This window comes from Protopterus annectens, chromosome 4.part0 (genome assembly GCF_019279795.1).
Source record: "Protopterus annectens isolate FY-2018-M chromosome 4.part0, PAN1.0, whole genome shotgun sequence".
NCBI classification, from domain to species: Eukaryota; Metazoa; Chordata; order Ceratodontiformes; family Protopteridae; genus Protopterus; species Protopterus annectens.
The window spans coordinates 60354102-60373477 of NC_056733.1; the positions used below are offsets into that span (position 1 = coordinate 60354102).

Here is a 19376-nt window from a genome sequence, read left to right on the forward strand (position 1 = left end):
GTTCAGGGTTGTTTTATTAAAAATATTCACTGCACTTCTGTCTCTAACTTCCATCTCCTGTGGTTGTTTCCTGCTAATCCTGTGGCTACAGCCATCAGTGGAGCTCCAGTCACATTGTTATTACAGCAGCTAGCATGATGACACAACTGCAGGAGACAGAGAGTGAGAGAGAAAAAAAACTTGAGTACAAGTTACAGCAGTCTTGAAAACTGTGTTTTATATTTGTAGCTTTTATTTTAAAAATAAAACCAAAACAATGGTTTTGATGATGTATTACACAACTGAACAGTGTTTCGAGCCCTGTCTGCTCTTTAGAAGTCATGGAACGGAGGGGGTGGATGGGGTGGGCTGTATTGGAAGACTGAAAAGTGAGCTTAGTGCTATGAATCTGACAATACCAAGAAAATGAGAGAAGGAGGGAAAAACGAGGAGAATTTTAAAAGTAAGACAGACCATAGTTTTAAAATGGGTCTATATCAGTCCGAGCCCTGTGTGCTCTTTAGAAGTCATGGAATGAAGGGGGTGGATGGGGTGGGCTGTATTGGAAGACTGAAAAGTGAGCTTAGTGCTATGAATCTGACAATACCAAGAAAATGAGAGAAGGAGGGAAAAACGAGGAGAATTATAAAAGTAAGACAGACCATGGTTTTAAAATGGGTCTATATCAGTCAGTCAAAACGGCTGATGATTGAACACCAGATGTTTGAACTGTGAAGTTCGAACACTGATTATCGCGAAGCCACAGAAAACCACAAATTCTTTCCCAGGGAAAGAATTTGGTGGGCCATTTCTGTGGCTTCGCGATTATCAGGACTGTGGTGGCAAGTTGCGGGTCAGGTTCAGGTAAGTGTGCGATTGTGTGGACATTAGGGTTAGTGCGCGGGTTAGGTGAGTTAGGGTTAGGGCGTGGGTGAGGTGGGTGTGCGATAGTGACAGACTTTAGGGTTAGGGCAGGATAGCTGAGTTAGGGTTAGGGCGTGGGTCAGGTGAGTGTGCGATAGTGACGGACCTTAGGGTTTGGGTTAAGGTAAGTGGATAGATAGTGTATGTACAGTTTAGTGTAGGGTTAGATGTAGGATTTTAAGTGTTTGTGTGTGGATTGCTGTTTTTATGGTGTACTTGTGTTGTGTGTGTGTTTCCTGGAACAGCGATTTTTTTTTTTCCCTGGGAAAAAAATCGCTGTTCTAAGACTTCGATGTTTTTGTACTTCGTGGTTAGAAGTTCGAACATATGGTGTTCGAACTTCAGCCGTTTCGGTGAACTGATATAGACCCTTTTAAAATAGGTGAAGATCCAAAAACTTTGTACTTTGAACATTACTATTAATAGCAGAATCCAGAGAGCCAAAAACATTGATGCCCAAGTATTTGCTAGTTATGGGAACTAAGTTTTGATAATGGAAAGTGGGTCCTAATATCGTAATATGCTAGTTTTGGCTGCCTTGATTTTTATAATTTGATAATGTCTCAGAAGCTGAAAAATAACAACTATATCTCTGTCAGAATACAGATAGATAAGCAAGTCTTCTGCAAATAGAGAGAAAATTTGACATCCTATGAAGTCACCAGGCCTACCCTCCAGATCTGTTAAATTTGTTAAGCTAAATGTTTCACGTGGAGAGTAAATAGTATGGTACAAAGGAGACAGCCATGTCTTGCACCCCTCAACTGCAGAATATTTTTGGCCTGCAATCCCCTGCCTGCCCACATACATTGAGTAAAAGCCTCCAACATAAAATACTTTTTTCTTGAGCTCATTTGTCAAATCTGGCTCCAGTTTTTTATTCTCCATCAATATGAACTCAGTGGAATGCATTCCTTATAGAACAGTTTGTGCCTCCTCTTCTCTATCTAAGGATACTGGGAGAAGAAGACAAGAGACAGTTATCATGATCATTATTCATGGGGTGGTTGAAATTAAATATATTTATGTTTATGTGTATATGTATGTATGCATGTGTGTATGTATATATATATATATATATATATATATATATATATATATATATATATATATATATATATATATATATATATATATATATATATATATATATATATATATATATATATATATATATATATATATATATATATAATTGTGTGTTTGTGTGTGTATTCCATTCTGTCATGCATGATTGTAAAACCCTACCCTCTTGACCATAGTACAGCTTCTACAGTAGTGGGTAGGTGCATATTTTATGTACTTGCAATTCTTAACTTGAGTGCTGTGCACTGTTTGGTACCCCCACCACGTCCCTGTCCAGAAACTCTGGTGCCACACCTTTCCCCAGATGGCACACCTGTAATTTGCACTACAATGTAGCTGACTACAAGCTGCTGCTGGTGCCTAACTTTAACCTCAGATGCTAGGTATTTAAGAGGTGTTCAATAAAAGCCTGTTGGTAGATTTCTACAAAAGCTGAATCAGTCCAGGTTAGTAACAGGAAGGCTAAAGTATGCAGTGTTGCAGTAATCGAGACAAAGCCATTGCATATGCAGTTGCAGCTAGCTTCTCTAATGGAATTAAATGCTTAACCAAGCAATGTTCAGAGGATGAACTTTCAGTGATTTTATACCTTTTTTCAGCTGGTCCTTAAGTAATCTAGATCCTGCCCTGCATTGATGACATTAGCTTAGATCTGTTCACCCTGTAAATATTTGTAATGGAATAATAGTGTTAGGTGGCCTTTTGATTGTCTGCAAGATTTTTGCCTCCATATTGGTAGGTCTGAATGTCAAAATGACCGACTCTCATCCAACTAATGATGGCTCTCCAGACAGTCTTTGATGGCTCTGGGTAGCTGAGTGCTACCAGTGTAGTTAGTGGTATTTTAGGCTTTAACTTCTAATCACATTTCAAAGTGGTAGTGTATATACTGAGAAAAATAATGGCCATGTTGGAGGCCTGTGGAACCCTGCATTGTGGAGGATGTTTTATGGAAGAGTTTATCCCAGAGACCACCATCTGAGAGCGGCCTAAACATAAACTCAGAAATCACTTGAAGACTGTGCCAGAAATGCCACAGTGGGATTGATATCCAGGGATCTGTGGTGTCACATAGGAAGCGACATCAAGTAAGCTCATCTCTTGCCACATCGAGATCATTCATCACTTTGTAATACATTCTCATTGTTATAATGTGACCCAAAGCCAGAATGATGGAGGTCAAGGAGGTTGTGAGACATTAAATAGGATCTCAGCTGGGGATGTAATTCTTTTTTTAGTAAACTTTCCTAAAATTGAGTGATAGGCTAACAACTGTAGTTTTCAAGGTCACTGGGATCCATTATCGCTTTCTTAAGTATCAGTGTAATGATGGATTGTCAAGTGTAGACAAAACACTTTAATTCCCAGGGAAAAGCAGATAATCTACAAAATTTGAACTAGAGGTCTTAAGACACGGTAAAACCAATCTAGATTGCTATAGAGCTCAATCTGTAGCTGGTTGGATGAATGAGTAAGATCACATTCAGAAATATGCTGAAGTCAGTATAACAAAACAAAGAAGAATTTTGTTATTCACAGTATCTTGTAATGTAAGCAGCTTGGAAGTTCTTAAGCCTACGTTTATTACGTAAACTGGGTTGCACAATCTGTCCACTGTATAGAAAACTTTTGCTGATTGATTTATTGTGGCTGAAACCTCATCAGACAAAAGTATTACCTTATATGAGATTTCTTAATGTGAATCTGAATAATGTTCATCCAGTCTGTTTATCCTAAAGAAGGCCCATTTTCATGTGGCTGCATTCCAGACTCCCAAATGACTTTACAGACCTTAAAGCTCTTGCTCATCCCAGTGTGTGTCCTGGTTGACACTGGAGCAAGTTGATCCAAAGACGTCCATAAACTTTGGGTCGTCTGCATTTGTATTTTAAGAGGAGCTTGGTCCAGTAAAGCTTGTCAGTGATAGTAACCTTGCACAAATCCCTAAATTGGCCCAGTCCAAGGTCAGATGACCAAATCATTGGAAAACTCTGGTGGAAATAAATCAGTTAGTAATCTGACTATTCTGTTTAGCTTTTAACAATGTAAGTGGATGGATGTGAGGAGGACCCTTTTCAATAACAACCCAGACCACAAAAGTGATGCCCTCTTCAGATTCAGATTCAATGTGGCCATACCTAGAGAAGTTCTAATAAAGAAAGGGGCTCTGATAGTGAGTAGTTGAGTCAAAACCTGAACAAAGGTAAAACTCTCCATGGTGTGAATGAATTTTACAGAGAATGTCGGAGACTTGCATCATTGTCAGTATTCAAGATGTTGCAGTTAACCTGTAATTAGATAGTTACAGTGCCTCAACACTGAGCCAACAAGTATGCCTAAAAACTGTTGCAGAAGAACAGCAACAATAGTTGATGGAGGTTGCACAAGCACATATCTGCATTCTCCCCCTGTGTGCAGGGCATATTTAAAAGATTTGGGTGATACACTGGGAATGTGAACCATGCCTTGCCAAGGTTAAGAACAGATAGTTGCATCCTCTGCCATTGTTGTCTCAGCTAGGACAGGGGGTAATGGAGACCTGACTGGTATCACTGCTACCAAACGAAGGCAAAAGTTTTCACAGACTGAAGTAGGTATCATAAATGCCAAGTCACCATCATGCAAAAAGTCACGTATTAAACCAGGCTTTTTCCCATTTTGTCTGGCATTCGTGCTGCCTCTTGGGTTGCATTGGTAAGCAGTCTTCTTGGGTACCGTATTAAGAAAAGGAGGAGCCCTGTTAGCACATAATGTTGTACTGGAGCAGCAGTAGACAGGAGCAGAGTAGAGAGCAGTGGCAACAACAAACAGAATGTTGGAGTGTATTTTTATGGGGATACACCCTAGAAGCAAAGAGGTAATTACTTCCTGGTTAGGCAGTACACTCAGTCCTTTGTGCTACTGTAGATGCCACAGAAGAAAACAGCTATCAGTTTCAAGGAGAGTCCTCTAAGGAAGTCCCCAGAAGGGTTTGTGTGATGGAGGTGAATGGGTCTGGCTACAGGAACTGTGACTCTGCTAATTTTGGGAGCAAAAAACATGGGACTGAGTATGATGCGAGTGCAGAAGGTTGTGGCAGGGTGATGTGATGGTATTTATTTTTATTTTTTTTATTTTACATTTGTTGACCGGGATAGTCCGACTGGATGCATGTCCATTTTCAGCGGAGGACCGGGGAGAAAAGTTCCAAGGGTAAGCAGATACAGCATTACATAATACCAGCATTACATATTACAAACAGACTATTTACAGAGATTACATAAGTAAGCAAGTTAAACAAGTTCCACAGGTTAAAGTTAATCCTGAGCACAAGTCAGGATTAAATTACACAGTAAACTGGTTAACAGATTTTTACACATTCTAGAGAGAGTTAGCCAGGCTTGATACATTGACATAGCCAGTTAAGTGACAAATGTTGTTTGAGTCTAGTTTTAAATTGACCTAAGGTGGAAAGTAAGGTAATATCAGCTGGAAGAGAGTTCCAGGATCTACTTACAGAGTTTGCAAAGAGAGAATCACCGGCTGTGTTATTAATTTTGCTAGTCTGAATTAGTAGTTTGCTAGAGGATCGAAGCGGTCTAGGATTGTTATAGGGGGTGATAATATTTTTAAGTGTAGGAGTATTGTCCGGATTATAGAGGATTTTATAGGCCATAATCAGTTGGTTATACTGGATTAGGCTGGGTAGTTCAAGCCAACCAAGCTGATTTAGATTGATGCAATGATGTGTCCTAAAAGGCAGCCCAGTGGCAAACCTGGCAATGTGGTTGTAGCAAATTGAGAGTTTGTTAAGGACAGTCTTGTTCAAATTCGAGAGTAGAGGGGATGCATACAGAAGGGTTGAAAGAAGGTGAGAGCGAGCTATGGCAATTTTAGCTGGAGGGGTTAGGAAGGCTTTTTATTCTGTAAAGTGACCCTAGTTTTTTATTGATGGTTTTGGTTAACATGTAGGTCAAATTTGAGATTATTGTCTATGATGACACCTAATAGTTTTGTAGATGGGTCAGGGGAGATTATTGTGCCATCATTTGATTTTATGGTAAAGGTGTAAGCGGTAGACCTACGTGTTGGTGAAAATAACAGCATTTTAGTTTTTTTGGGATTTAGGATCAGACGATGTTCAGAAAGCCAGTTTTCTATTGTATTAAAGGTGGTCTGGGTAGCTGACCATAACTCTACTGGAGATGTGGCTGAGCAAATCAGAGTAGAGTCATCAGCATATTGGATACAGCTGACTTTTGGGATGACAGTATAAAGGTCATTAATGAAGATGGAGAACAGCAAGGGCCCTAGTATAGAGCCTTGTGGTACTCAGAGGGTGTTAGAAGGTTAGAGAGTTTGTTCTGCCAGAGGACAGCCTGCTTTCGACCATTCAGGTAGGATTGAAACTATTGGAGGGCTCCAGTATCTAGACAGAATGTTTGCAGGGTGTGGATTAAAAGTTGGTGATCAACCATATCGAATGCCTTGGAAAGATCCAAAAAGAGGGCTGAGGATATATAGTTATTGTTGCGATTATGGTTTATGGTGTTAGTAAAGGCAAGGAGGGCTGAAGTAGTGCTGTGATGAGGATGGAAGCCATTCTATGTAGGAAGAACAGAGGAAAGAGGTAAGGATCACAAAAAGCAGATTGTAGAGACTAACTACATAAAAGATTTCCAGAAGCATTTAGGATATTGAAACCATGAAATGAATGTTAGAATGGTTAGTTGAGAAGGTATCGTTGGAGGTATTCAGCAAGGTATGGGAAAGAGGATGTGGGGGGGGGGTTGACATAGAATGGGAGGTAGAATATTAAATGCACTCTAAGGGAAGCTGGAAGACTAGCTAGGCTTTATGTCTCCCACCATCAGACAAATGTAGATTAGTCATCAGGGTGCTAGGGAGGCCCAGAAGATTGCAGGTCCTGCCATTTGGCTTGTCGTGGTAACTGTCTGCCTGTGCACCATACTGACGCTGAGAAGACTTCCTTCTTCATAGATGTTTTCACCTCCAGGGCAGCAAAAGGTTACTCTTTAATAGTTCAACCCATTCCATGATGGATTTTACTCAGCACTACGTCGTGTTTGGTCTGCCAACCTTGTGCACAGGCAGAAGACTGGCATTGAGATGCTGAGATCTTCTGAAGGCAAAAAGGGTAGAAATCCAAAAAAATGGTCATTGTGGTGATAATGCATTTCAAGGAGAAAAAAAGGAAGTCAAGAACCAGATATTATCAAATAACATGTCAAGTCAAATTAACAATTTTCCATGAAGTAATAAAATATTGATGATGATGACTGTGTAAAATAAAAGCAGTTAGCTGTTTTGTGACTGGGTTGCCACAATTGTGCAGTGGTTAGCATTGCTTTCTTTTGCTGCTTGGTTCTGCATTTCATTTGCTGGCTAAGATACCTTTTCCATTGAGCATACATGTCCTTTCTTATTCCATGTGGGTTTTTACCTTGTGTTCTGGTAGTTTGTTACATCTTAGACATGCTGTGAATAAATGGGCAGTCCTTTAAACCTCCCTTAGGTGTGTGTGTTGTGCAATAGCCTACCTTTATATCCAGAATTAGTTAAAAATTTAACTTCCTTTTACCTGTGAGTGCCAGGATAGGCTACATTTTCTGTCTCAGCCTGTACACCTGAATGCATTTAGTAGACATTAATAATTCAGATTCCAAAAAAAATATGCAATAGCCAAGCCAGAAAACAAGTCTGTAATGGTAGTGGTGAAGCACAGGAATAAGCAGGAAAGCTGTGTGACCTTCACAGACTACGTATACAAACTGAAATCTCCGAGTTCCATAAAACTGATGCATCCAAATTCCAAAGCAGTCTTACTGGTATCAGGCAGCAGTAAAAATTGCTGTAAACTAAATTACTAAATTAAATTAAACTATGCACTAAACAGCACCAATTAGTGCCATTAAGCAGATGTTGTGTACTAAATATTCTGAAAATTTCACAGATTATCAGCAATCCTGGTAAGTCTGATCAAGCAAGCAACCTGGAATCTGCAGCAAAATGCTGACTGCTACTGTAGCAGTAATATTCATCATCTGAAACAGAAAAGTTATTTAAATTAAAAACTGGTTGTACATTTCAACTATTTCCTTTAGCGTAACCTAACTGTAAAGCTAAACAGCCAGTTCCAGTACTGGAAACAGCAGGCTACAGCTCCTTAAACAGTATGGTAAACAGAGTATTTGTTCCTAGAATAACAGCACAGTAGTCTGGGAATATGTAGGAAGAAAATAACGTGTGGAACTCCACATAAAATATTAATTATTCCTAAGCAACAGTCTGTGGAGTGAAAAAAATGTCCGACTTGCAGAAAATTACTCTTCCCACGCATTCTTTTTTTTTTTTTGGCTTGTGTATTGAGAGTGTTGGCTGACATGCTGGTGTTGCTGTTTCATAGCAGTTGGTTTTCTTAACTGGGGTGCCTTGTTTATGGACTTCACTTTGGATTTTCACCAGTACCTCTTGCATTCAGGTGACATGGATAGGTGAATTGTCAGTAATGAAATTTCCCCTACACGTATGCTGTTTTTGTGTTTGCATGTGTGTGTTTGGGCATCCTGACATGGTCTGGCCTCTCCCCTTCAGCACTGGTTTCTACCTTTTTAATGATGCAAATCAAAATGGGCTCTCCAAACTCTGAGAGGAAATAGCTAGTATTAAAAAACAGAAGTGTTGAGACGGGAAATTATCGAATGACATTCAGGTGATAAAATGGACGAAGTAGGCATGCTTCTCTGCTAAAGTCAATTTAATATTTCTGTTGGTGAAATAAAAGGGGCTGTGAAGAACTGCTCTATTTCTTTACATTTTTCATTCAACAGTCTGATTCATTATGCCATTGCAGAAATGTATTATTTGCTTAATATTGCTCGCCATGTTATAGCACATCTTTCATTGTAAGAATTCAGAATGTCATATCATAGGCATCAGTTTTCGGTTTGACTAGAAATGTGCCAAGTAATCATATTTTGCTACAGTTATGTTTAATTTAGGTAACACCGAACATTGACATTTCCGCTGAATAACATTGAAAAGTTGCTGACATATTTGTGGCAGCAGTTAAAAAATACTATCATCATAAGTAGATTATTTTGTACTCTGCTTATTTTATACTTCAGTTTTACTACATGTTAACTTAACTTATGGTTTTGATTTGCCAGAAGACACACATTAGTATTTTTATGTCCTCAAAATGTATACTAGTAGGATTTGAATTGTTACAAGACCTTATGTCACAATGTGGGCAGTGTAATTTAACACACTGAAATTTTTGCGTGCTTTCTCATGGATCATGTTTAAAAAAAAAAGAAAATTACAATTCATTGAAACCGTACTGATTATAATAGAAAAAGAACGCTGACTAGGAGCAGGATGCAGTCTAAGTCATTAATTTTGTCAGCATTTTCCTTTCTGTGCTGTGTACAGAAACTGTGTAACCTGTTTTTCACGTTATTTTTGAATGTCACCTGCTTATTTTTTGCCCTGTTTGTCAGCTACATGAAAAAAAGATTGTTTCTATTGAAGTAATACTTTCATGCATCTTATTTTTACCCCCATGATTGTAATATGCTGCTTGTGATGTTGCATATATTTTAACAGAATACTCATATATAAATCTACGATTTAAAGTGGGGGAATGAGTTGTGATGGACTATAAGCTCTAATTTACAAAGCTTTAGTGTGCATTCATGAAAGTGTCTTCAGTAATAAATCACAGGAGAATCATAAATCTAGGGATTAAATCTTGAGCATGTTTAATGTTTTATTCATTTACTGTACATACAGAATATGGGACTAGATTTCTTATATATAACTAGTTATTTCGCAAGTTGTTTTTGGTTTACAGTATAAGCAACGCACTCACACAACAAATGTATTCCAGTACTTGTGTTACTGACTAACTTTCTCATAGCACATAAAGGTTTCTTTAGCAGATCGTTGGGAGACAACCGCAACATGGGGCAGCATAACTAGTTAGCATGGTGGAGGCTCATTTGTTATCTGAATTAGTCAAACAAATCGCTCCACCAACTAAGAATGGCCATGTGCCACCACCCACAGACTTGAGAAAGAGCAATCAGCAGATCTGACATGACTTCAAAGAGTGCAAAAAATGTAATTCACAGAAAGTAGTAACTTCTGCAGTCACTACAGCAGTCCTTTCTAAATGAGATGGCATAGAGGACAACCTGTAGATTAATTAGATTAATTATGGTCATTTTTACATGCAAATGAGGTCAGTGTTTGTGGGTACCTTACTTACCCTCAAGCTGTGCTTGCATTTACCTTCACTATGAAAATATATTTTTTTAAGAGATGCATCCATGTTATTTATATATATATATATATATATATATATATATATATATATATATATATCTACTTAATTAAACATTTTGTGGAAGATAATTTGTTAGTATGGTTAAGAAGTGAAAGTGAGTTTGAATTTATGGTTTGTTTTTATATACCTAATAGGTTGTAATGTTTTAATATGATAGAAGTAAAATATACTATTCTTAGCCTTGCTTTTCAGTATGACAAATTAGTTCATTTGGTATCTTGCATGGGGAAAACTGTGTTAGCACAGTAGTACTTATACTTGGCATGTAAGTAAATAGATGAAATATGGTTCATCCTGTTGACTTGCTTTCAGTCAAGACCATTTCACAGAATTGGCATTTCGTGAAACTTAGAGTGCTAACCTATCCTGTATCCTCGTGTACAGGGGCTTTGCTCTTGCACTGTCTTAACTATACACTTAACTCCAGAATCGCTAAATATTTGTGCAAGTTATAACATGTTTCTTAAAGTGCTTGTTTTGTGAAGTGTTCTCAGATGAATGGGTTTCATTGAAGAGCAGCTCATCAGGTCAAACAAATACCATAGTGGATGTGAAACATTTTGTGTTGCAATAAAGAAACAAAAAAAAAACACTTGGCAGCCACAGTTACTCAGAGTCTGTGATAAATACTTCTGTCAGTGAAGTTGTTAAGGAAGTAGTATATTATTTAACACAATCTGATTTGTTTTGTCATGCATAGCTGCACAATAATAAATCTAATAAAGTTAAAGTAACTAAGATCATTCAGGCATTTGTTTTATCAGCCTTCTAGATTTCTGTACAGAAAAGCAAGATCATGACCATTTAGAAAGACACTAGAACAGCATTAGCCTCATGGCTCAGGGGCAAGATGTGTACTTGGCATTGTTGTGTATTTGGGTTCATTTGGCTATATGGGCTCTCCAGGTGCAAAGAGTGAGTATCCAAGGGCTTTCCTTTTCTGGCAAGATGATGCAGGATATATTGCCTCAACAGTGCCCTCCCAGGGAAGTCTGGAGGCATGACAGGCTATATAATCAAGTACAGAGGAAGGACAAATGTATAGGACACGATAGGAAGTGCCCTGACACACACACGCACAATGACTCCAGTGTTTTGTGAAAGTTGAGAGACAGCTGATGCCTGTAGCAGGAGGTTTGAATGAAATGCTTAAGTAAGTATATAAATCACTAGTTAATTGTAAACCTGTTTATTTTGTCAGTATATATATGAATTTGATCATTTGAAGCATCTTTTGGCTAAGTTAATCGTATGCAGTATTACTTTATAGAATGATTATGCGGTTTATTTAGCTACATGTGTTTGTGACTGTTATATTCTATTCAGAGAAAGAGGATTTTCAAAATCATGGAGAAATTTAGCTGTTTAACTACTAAGGGAGGTACAGCATGATATGTAGAACTTGTAATAACTTTGCATTCATGGTTCCCTAATTAAATGGTGGAGAAACATATGGGGTGTCTGTAAAAATAATAAAGTGCTGAAACTGAAAAGATAGAATCTGATTCAAAGACTCCTCATTTAACCTGGTTTTGTATAGTTAATGAGGATAAAATGCTAACTTGTAGATGAATGATGTGTAAGACCTTTCCATTCTGAACTGTCTAAAGGTCTAGTGGTAAATATTGTCTGTTATATTTTGAATGCTGTCTTCTATTGTAGAGTGAAACTCTGATTCTTATAAACAATTTGGAGCTGTAGAGTTATGACAGTTCATGGAGTAGAAGACTTTGCTTTCTAATCCATTTTACACTGCAGCTTGGATTATCAGCCTTTTTAACACAGGAGATGCACTTCATTTCTGTTGTTTTGTTTTCAAGGATATCCCAACAGGAGCAGATAGCTGTGTAACCAGTCTTTCCTGCGACTCCCAGCGATCACTAATAGCAGCAGGTCTGGGAGATGGATCTGTTCGGGTCTATGACAGAAGAATGGCTCCCAGTGAATGGTAACCTTTATTGTTAAAGTACTTTTATGTGTCTTCAAATTATGTGTTCATCATAGTGGTCATCCTTTTGTGATACTTAATTTTGAAACATAGTTTGTAGCTTTGAAACTTTGTAACTGTCATGTTCGACTTTTAGCACATTTCTGCCTTCAAGGGAATCAATTTATAATAACTGTACTGTCATATGACATTAAAGGGCAAGGCAGACTCGAATCTTTCCTGTTTCTGATTGTCTAGTGCAGTTGGCAGTAAATACTGTCACCTAGAGGGGAATGTACCTTAGGGTGTGCATCATGCTGTTTCAGTTAAAATGGTTATACCATACCTTTGTTGTTTAACTTGTCATTTTGAAAACACATTGTAACATGTTTTCATGCAAGTTATTCCTTAGATGTACTTCATGCTTGAAAAATATACACTGATGTTGCAGCAGGTATGCTGAAAAAAGCATTAATAATGCTGCAAGGTTTGCAAGAGAATGTATGTAAAGCGAGTCTGTGTATACTCTGGAATTAAAGAGAGGGGATGCAGCATATATGAGTGCTGCATAGTCAGGTCTGTTAGCATAGAAGAACAAAGTCCTGACCGCAGCCCATGCAACCTAAGTTTTATTAGCAGCCCAGGCACCTGTTGGAGCTGGATTTGCAGAAGTGAGAAATGAAGAGCCTTAGCCTGTTCTCCTCTCTGCTGTGGGAAGGGGTAGCGATCAGGTATACAGGCATACTTTCATCCTTTTAATCCCTGATGGAGGCTGAGGATTATGTGGGGGTACAGTCTGCAATGGGGTATGACCAGTTGATTATGTTAAACACACAAAGGCATCGACATACATAATTAAGGCTGACAGAATATCAGCCCCATGGTTGTGTATTGGGGATGATAAGAATTAAGCAGGAAAATAAATACAGTCTCCCAGGACATGGATGATGTGATTCAGTCTCAACTAACTCAACTTCTACCCCAGGGAATGAGTTGGCTGTCACCCAAGGGGAATAAATGAATTGCCATAGGGATCTTAATGGTCAATAAGGGTGAATGCTCCAGAAATAAAAGATAAAAATAGAAATACTGCAGAGGGATTAATAAAGCTTGGGAGGAGGTGGTGTCTGTTAGAGAATGCAATATTTGAGAACAGAGGAGGACAGGATGAAGACAGAGTGGGGGACATAGGGGCTGTGGGGGGAGTACCTTTCCATGCAGAATTGTTGATTTATGTAGTGGCCTTTCTAAGAAAGCTGTGAAAAAATGGGGACAAATAGGGATGTGTCCCGTTAAGTAAGTGTTGCTTGAGTTGTAGTCACTTCTTTGCTTACCCCATAGAGTCTAATACAGTGACTTGTTACTAATAAACCACACAAGCTTCCCACTCCAGTAATACCTTCTTTAGTGACCACAATACAGTCACATCCCTCTTCTCTGACAGATAATCAAAGACCCTTGAATTATTTCCATTTTCAGAGCATTGAAACAGAAACGTAAATTTGCCATAATGATTGCATTAGCTCATACCAGCTATACTTGTGTTATTGAACAAACCAAATGTGTCATGACCCAGGAACTCTTTCTGAATATCCTTCATCATTTTTACGCTAAGTACTTGCACTTACTACCAGATATTGTTAAAATCCTGCCTCATGGCTAAACCTCGATGTGAGAAGATTAAAAAAAATGGTACAGCTGGCTTAAAAAATTCTCAAATCACACTGCTGGTGGATAGAATTTTGCAATGCTTTTAGTGAATGCAAAAATGTCATTCATCACACTAAAGCTGCCTGCCTTAAAGTGTGCCATAGCAGGTTTTCTTAGTAACCAAAAGGAATTTTGCCAGGGAGTTAATATCTTACGGTTCCCCATCATGTGTCTTTTTCTCCCCTACCTTCTCTTTATGAAAAATAACTATTCAAGAAGCAAATAACATGGCTGAGAAAACTTCCCAATTGTGGATCTGTAATCATAGACTGTCTCACTCCCCAATTCTTAATAACATGTAATATTTTTGTCGCCAAGACTCTACAATATCATTTAACCAGTGATACATTCTCCCACCTTTGTAAGTCATCCACTGTATTACAACTATGCAGTCAGTCTACCCCCTTCACCTAATATTGTCCAGTATCTTTTTCTTCCTCACTATCAAAAATCTTAGAAGGAGGTGTATCATTCCAGGTCACTTATCAGCTTAACTCCATTGACCTTCTTTACTCTTAATGTCATGGCTTCAGCAGGGACACTACATTACCTGCTGCACTAAATAAATTTTCACTAGCATGGACATAAGTACACCTTTGATCTTCTCCTGCAAAAATTAACACATTATCAGCTTACCATTCGCATGTTCACAGTCATTTATTAAATACAATCCATGCTACATAAATCAAGATGCACAAACGCATTAACTGAATTCACCACTTTTTCATCTTAACACATTGTCAGCTACCACTCGCATGTTCAGTGGATGCACAGTCATCTCATTCAGTGCTTCTTCAAAGTTAAGGTAGGAACTCAGGTTAGCCAAGGAGTCTCTAAGACTTTCATCCTTGCTTACTAAATGTTTCCTATTTGCATTATGACTTATTGGGTCACATCAGTATTTCAGTATTCTGATGACATTGTTTTCTGCACTTCACATTCATCCCACTCTTGGGTTGGCTCTGTACTGCCATGTGAGCAGCACCAAATGACATGGCAAGTGTTTACCCAGCATATTCCCTGTTCCTGGAATAGGCTGCCCTTGCATACCAAGCACAGCACTTCTATTATAATCTTTAAAACTAGTCTGTGTGGCTAAATGGATGATCACCAGTTTTCACCTGGAATATACAGGAAAAAAACATTTTTAATAAGGGATACTGATAACCTCCCACTGGTATTGGGTGATATGGCTGTGCTTCTTGATGGGTCTCCTTGGCCATAAGCTTAGTAAAATCCTGTGAGCTTGAAATGTAGCACAGGGTTGTTCACTCACGGCTCAGTTCTTCGGGTGTAACTCTAAATGCTAAAGATTACTGAAGCCATCATGTCTGGTAACTGCTACATGTCACAGGGCCCCAAGAACGTGGCTGTTACCTCTTAGTTGGAGATGCCTTACTTTCTGTGCAGCACTTTAAATACCTAAGTTTCAACTCGATCCCACACTTAATTAAACTACTTGCATATCAGTTTTGTAAATACTGGATTAAAGAGCCTCCAAGCTGTCAGCCATAGAATTTCTCAGTCGTCGTCATCTGAGGCAAGAAGCACCATGACAAGAGATATGCTCTGCAGGTACCAGAGTATAGATCCCCTTTCAAGTGCAACAGATTCCATACTACTAAACAAAGGCTGTAAACACAATGTGCTAGGCTTTCAGCACTACTGCATCTCCCTCACCAAGGCAGCAGTTTTACCAGTCACTCTAAGAGCCCAGTTAACTGCCTCCTTACTGATGCATAACATATTAATCTTAACCACTTTTGTATACTTGGTTTCTGTTAAAAAATAAACTTTTCTTCCTATACCTTTAGTCTTCTCACCACAAGCCATTCATTAGAATATTTCACAAAGGTAGCCTCTTACTGTGGTTACCTAAAATGTTACACACAGATGTTCTTCGTGTTTCACTGTTGCAGTCATTACATTTAGGTAATCTGCTGGCAGGTTGCCCTCAGTTGGCCTGATTAACAAAGTCTTGGGTCCTGCGTCGGTTGCTGTCCCTTCTTCCATGACATCAGGTCGTCAGGGGTATAAAACATGCAGCCGATGCCATTTTCATCAGTCTTTCTTGCCGCGCGGTGCCCGAAGCAGAAGCAGTTCACAAGTGCCGGTCGGCCGACTCCTGAAATTTTCGTTTTTGAGTTTCAGAACCGAAGTCTTCAACTTAAAGATAAGTACCCCATTGGGGAAACTTTTTTCTTGCTCCTTACCGATGTCAGTAAAAGTTAATAATTGTATTACTTGTGGGAAGCAAATACCTCATAAGGATTTTCATTTGTACTCTATTCCTTGCTTAGGCCCTGACCACAACACGCCTTGCTGTTGGTTTTGTGCTAAATTTAATCAACACACTATTAAGTGTCAGTATATTTTTGCATCTAAATATTTTGGCTCAAGATTTAACTATCCAGAAATGTCGTCGGTTAGCAATCCGACTACCAGAATACACAAAAAACGCAAATAAAAAGACAGAGACAGACCGTCGAGGTCCAAAACCGATGATGAAGATTCTCCTAAGCCAGTTGCTGGTTCGCCGGTACTCAGTGAGGCGCTTTCGCAGCCCCTGATGCCCGCTACTTTTGATTCACAGGCCTCTACTGAGACCCACTCAGAGTATGCCGCGAGACACTTTAAGTATTGAACCCATGGATGTCTCTACCTTAGACGGGTCTGGAGCCGCTGAACAGGCACCGGCTTCTGAGGGTGTTTTCAGGCCTAAAGATTTGTATATTAAACCGACGCCATCTTCAAAACCTACGCCAAACTCAACTTCTATTTCTAAAAAACGATGCTTGGGCCACGTTCACAGGCCCCTATGCCTAAAAAACAAATGATCAAAATGGCTGAGGATTTAATTACCTTGATCAGGGTTTCCCATCCCCGTCCTGCTAAGAGGCCTAGGCAAGGCACTGATTTTTAATCATCAGATCAGGTTTCGATTTCTTCTGATTCCTCTTCTGATCAGGAATTATCTATTCCACCTTATGAGGACTGTGATGCAGAAGAATCCATCACTTCTGCTTCTCCTCCTGAGGATTTTTCTTTTGGAGAAACTTTGCATACCTTAAGGGAGCATTTTCACTGGGAGAGTCAGGATTTCTCAGATCTAAAAAGAGGCTTAGGGATTTCCTTCTTCTTCCTCAACATAGGCCTTTGGCTATACCTCCTGTTCTAGACATTGTTGATGATGTCTTCTCAGAATCCAGCATGGCTCCAGATTCCCTGCCTCCGGCCCCTAGTAAGCCAGACAGATATTACAGGGTTCCTGACTCCCACAAATTCCTTTTTAAAAACCCTACTGCTGACCCTGAAACCATTTCTCAGGGTCCCAAGGGTGTAAAGGCTTCTTCTGCTAAAAATCCTAGCCCTTCTGATAGAGACTCCAGGGTGCTGGATAGATGGGATAAGAAGGTTTACACGTCTGCAACCTTGGCAATCAGGGCTTTGAACTGTCAATTTCATATGCTTAAATATCAGCAGCATGTCATGGGCTTACTTAAACAGAAAATGATGTTGATTTCTGACTGTGTGGAAAATAGAGTTACAGGATTTATTGCATTCAGCTGAACAAGTTGGAAAGCATACTTTGCAATGTGGTTTTGATTCCTTGGAGGGCTCTTGCAGGGCCGCTGTAACTGGATCTGTGATAAGAAGGCATGCTTGGCTCAAGGAGCAAAATCTGCCTGATCATGTTAAAGCAAAATTGTTGGATGCTCCTTTACAACAGGACAGTCTATTTGGTAATAAGGCAGAAGAAGTTTTGAAAAAGATGGAAGACAAAGCTAAATTTATTTAAACTGTAAAAGATTTCCTACAAGTGCAGCCACCCAGGCTCAGTACGCACTGGCCTACTAAGAATTGGTCCTTTCCAGGACCCACCAGAGCCACTCAGGTCAAATCCAGACACTCCAAAGGCTCCGGGTTTCAATCACAAGGAACTTACAAAACAAAACAATGGGGTGCCTCCACCTCCAAATCTAGAAGTAGCAAGGCACCTCCCTACGGTAAACAATCTCAATGACTTTCCTCTACCATCACCAAGCACTTATCTTTTGGCAGCCCCTTTGGGGGGAAAACTGGCACTTCATCCACAAAATTGTCATCTAATTACCCAGGACAAGTGGGTTTTAAATATAGTATCCCAGGGATACAGATTTCATTTCCACATGTTGCCAGTCCCAAACGGATGGCCAGATATGCCTCCAAATCAGTGGGCAGAGGCCCAGAAACAAGTTATGTCCCTCATGAATACGGGGGCTATTCAACCTGTACCAGAAAAGGAAAAGGGACAAGGTTTTTATTCAAGACTTTTCCTGGTACTCAGAAAAGACAAATCATGGTGTTCAATTCTGGACTTATCCATTCTAAATACATTCCCGGACATTCCAAAATTCAAGATGCTGACTGTACAATAGTTACTACCTATACTAGGCAAGGATGCCTGCCTGGTAACTCTAGACTTAAAAGAGGCTTACTTGCATATACCAATCAGGGAATCTTGCAGAAGATACCTCTGCTTCAAAGCAGGCTATTTGCATTATCAGTTCTCTGCACTGCCCTTTGGCTTATCTACTGCGCCCAGGGTATTCACAAAGTGCCTGGCACCAGTAATTGCATTTTGCAGACAATGAAACATTCAGATTTATCCTTACCTGGATGATTGTCTAATTCAGGCAGAAAACAAAGACACTCTTCTAATACATCTGGCATTTGTAAGAAGGCTTCTAACTTGTCTAGGGTACACCATAAACAAAAAGAAATTGCATCTGGTACCTTCTCAAATAATTACATTCCTGGGTGTAAGCTTGAATACAACTGCCCAGATGACTTACCTTACGCCAGAAAAAAAATTCAGTTGATGACTTACTTTAAACAAGTGGCCACAAAAACCCAGCTATCTGCAAGATAAATTCTGCAGGCCTTGGGGTTCATGGCTTCTGGCATTCTAATAATTCCATATGCAAGACTGCATGTAAGGAAACTTCAGTAGTACCTAAAAAGCTTATGGAGTGAACAATGTCGCAGTCTGGAAGCAATGATTCCTATCATTCCTTGCCTGCAGCAAGAGTTCCTATGGTGGGCAGAGGCCTGTCACCAAAACAAGGGACTGTCATTCATTCCACCCCCTGCCACACAAACCCTGACAACGGACGCATCAGATTATGCTTGGGGGGGTGCATATGGCAGGAAGATGCATTCAGGGCCAATGGAGCCCAAATCAGATGCACCTACGTAATAACCAGAAAGAGATGCTGGCTGTACAGAATGCTCTGACAGCCTTCAAGGACTATCTTCATCCAGGACAACTACTGATAAGGACAGACAACACCACAGTCATGTGGTACATAAACAAGCAGGGGGGTACCCATTCCTACCCCCTTTGCAGACTAGCCATGG

At 39.5% G+C, this 19376-nt stretch overlaps 1 protein-coding gene across 1 annotated transcript in view; it reads left to right on the plus strand.

Annotated features, from left to right (window-relative positions):
- The window catches only part of RPTOR (regulatory associated protein of MTOR complex 1), a 5042670-nt gene that overhangs the window by 4937250 nt on the left and 86044 nt on the right, over positions 1-19376 (plus strand). Inside the window, exon 30 of the mRNA XM_044068087.1 lies at positions 12160-12287. Within this exon, the coding sequence (XP_043924022.1) occupies positions 12160-12287 (128 nt within the window). The remainder of the gene's footprint in view (positions 1-12159; positions 12288-19376) is intronic.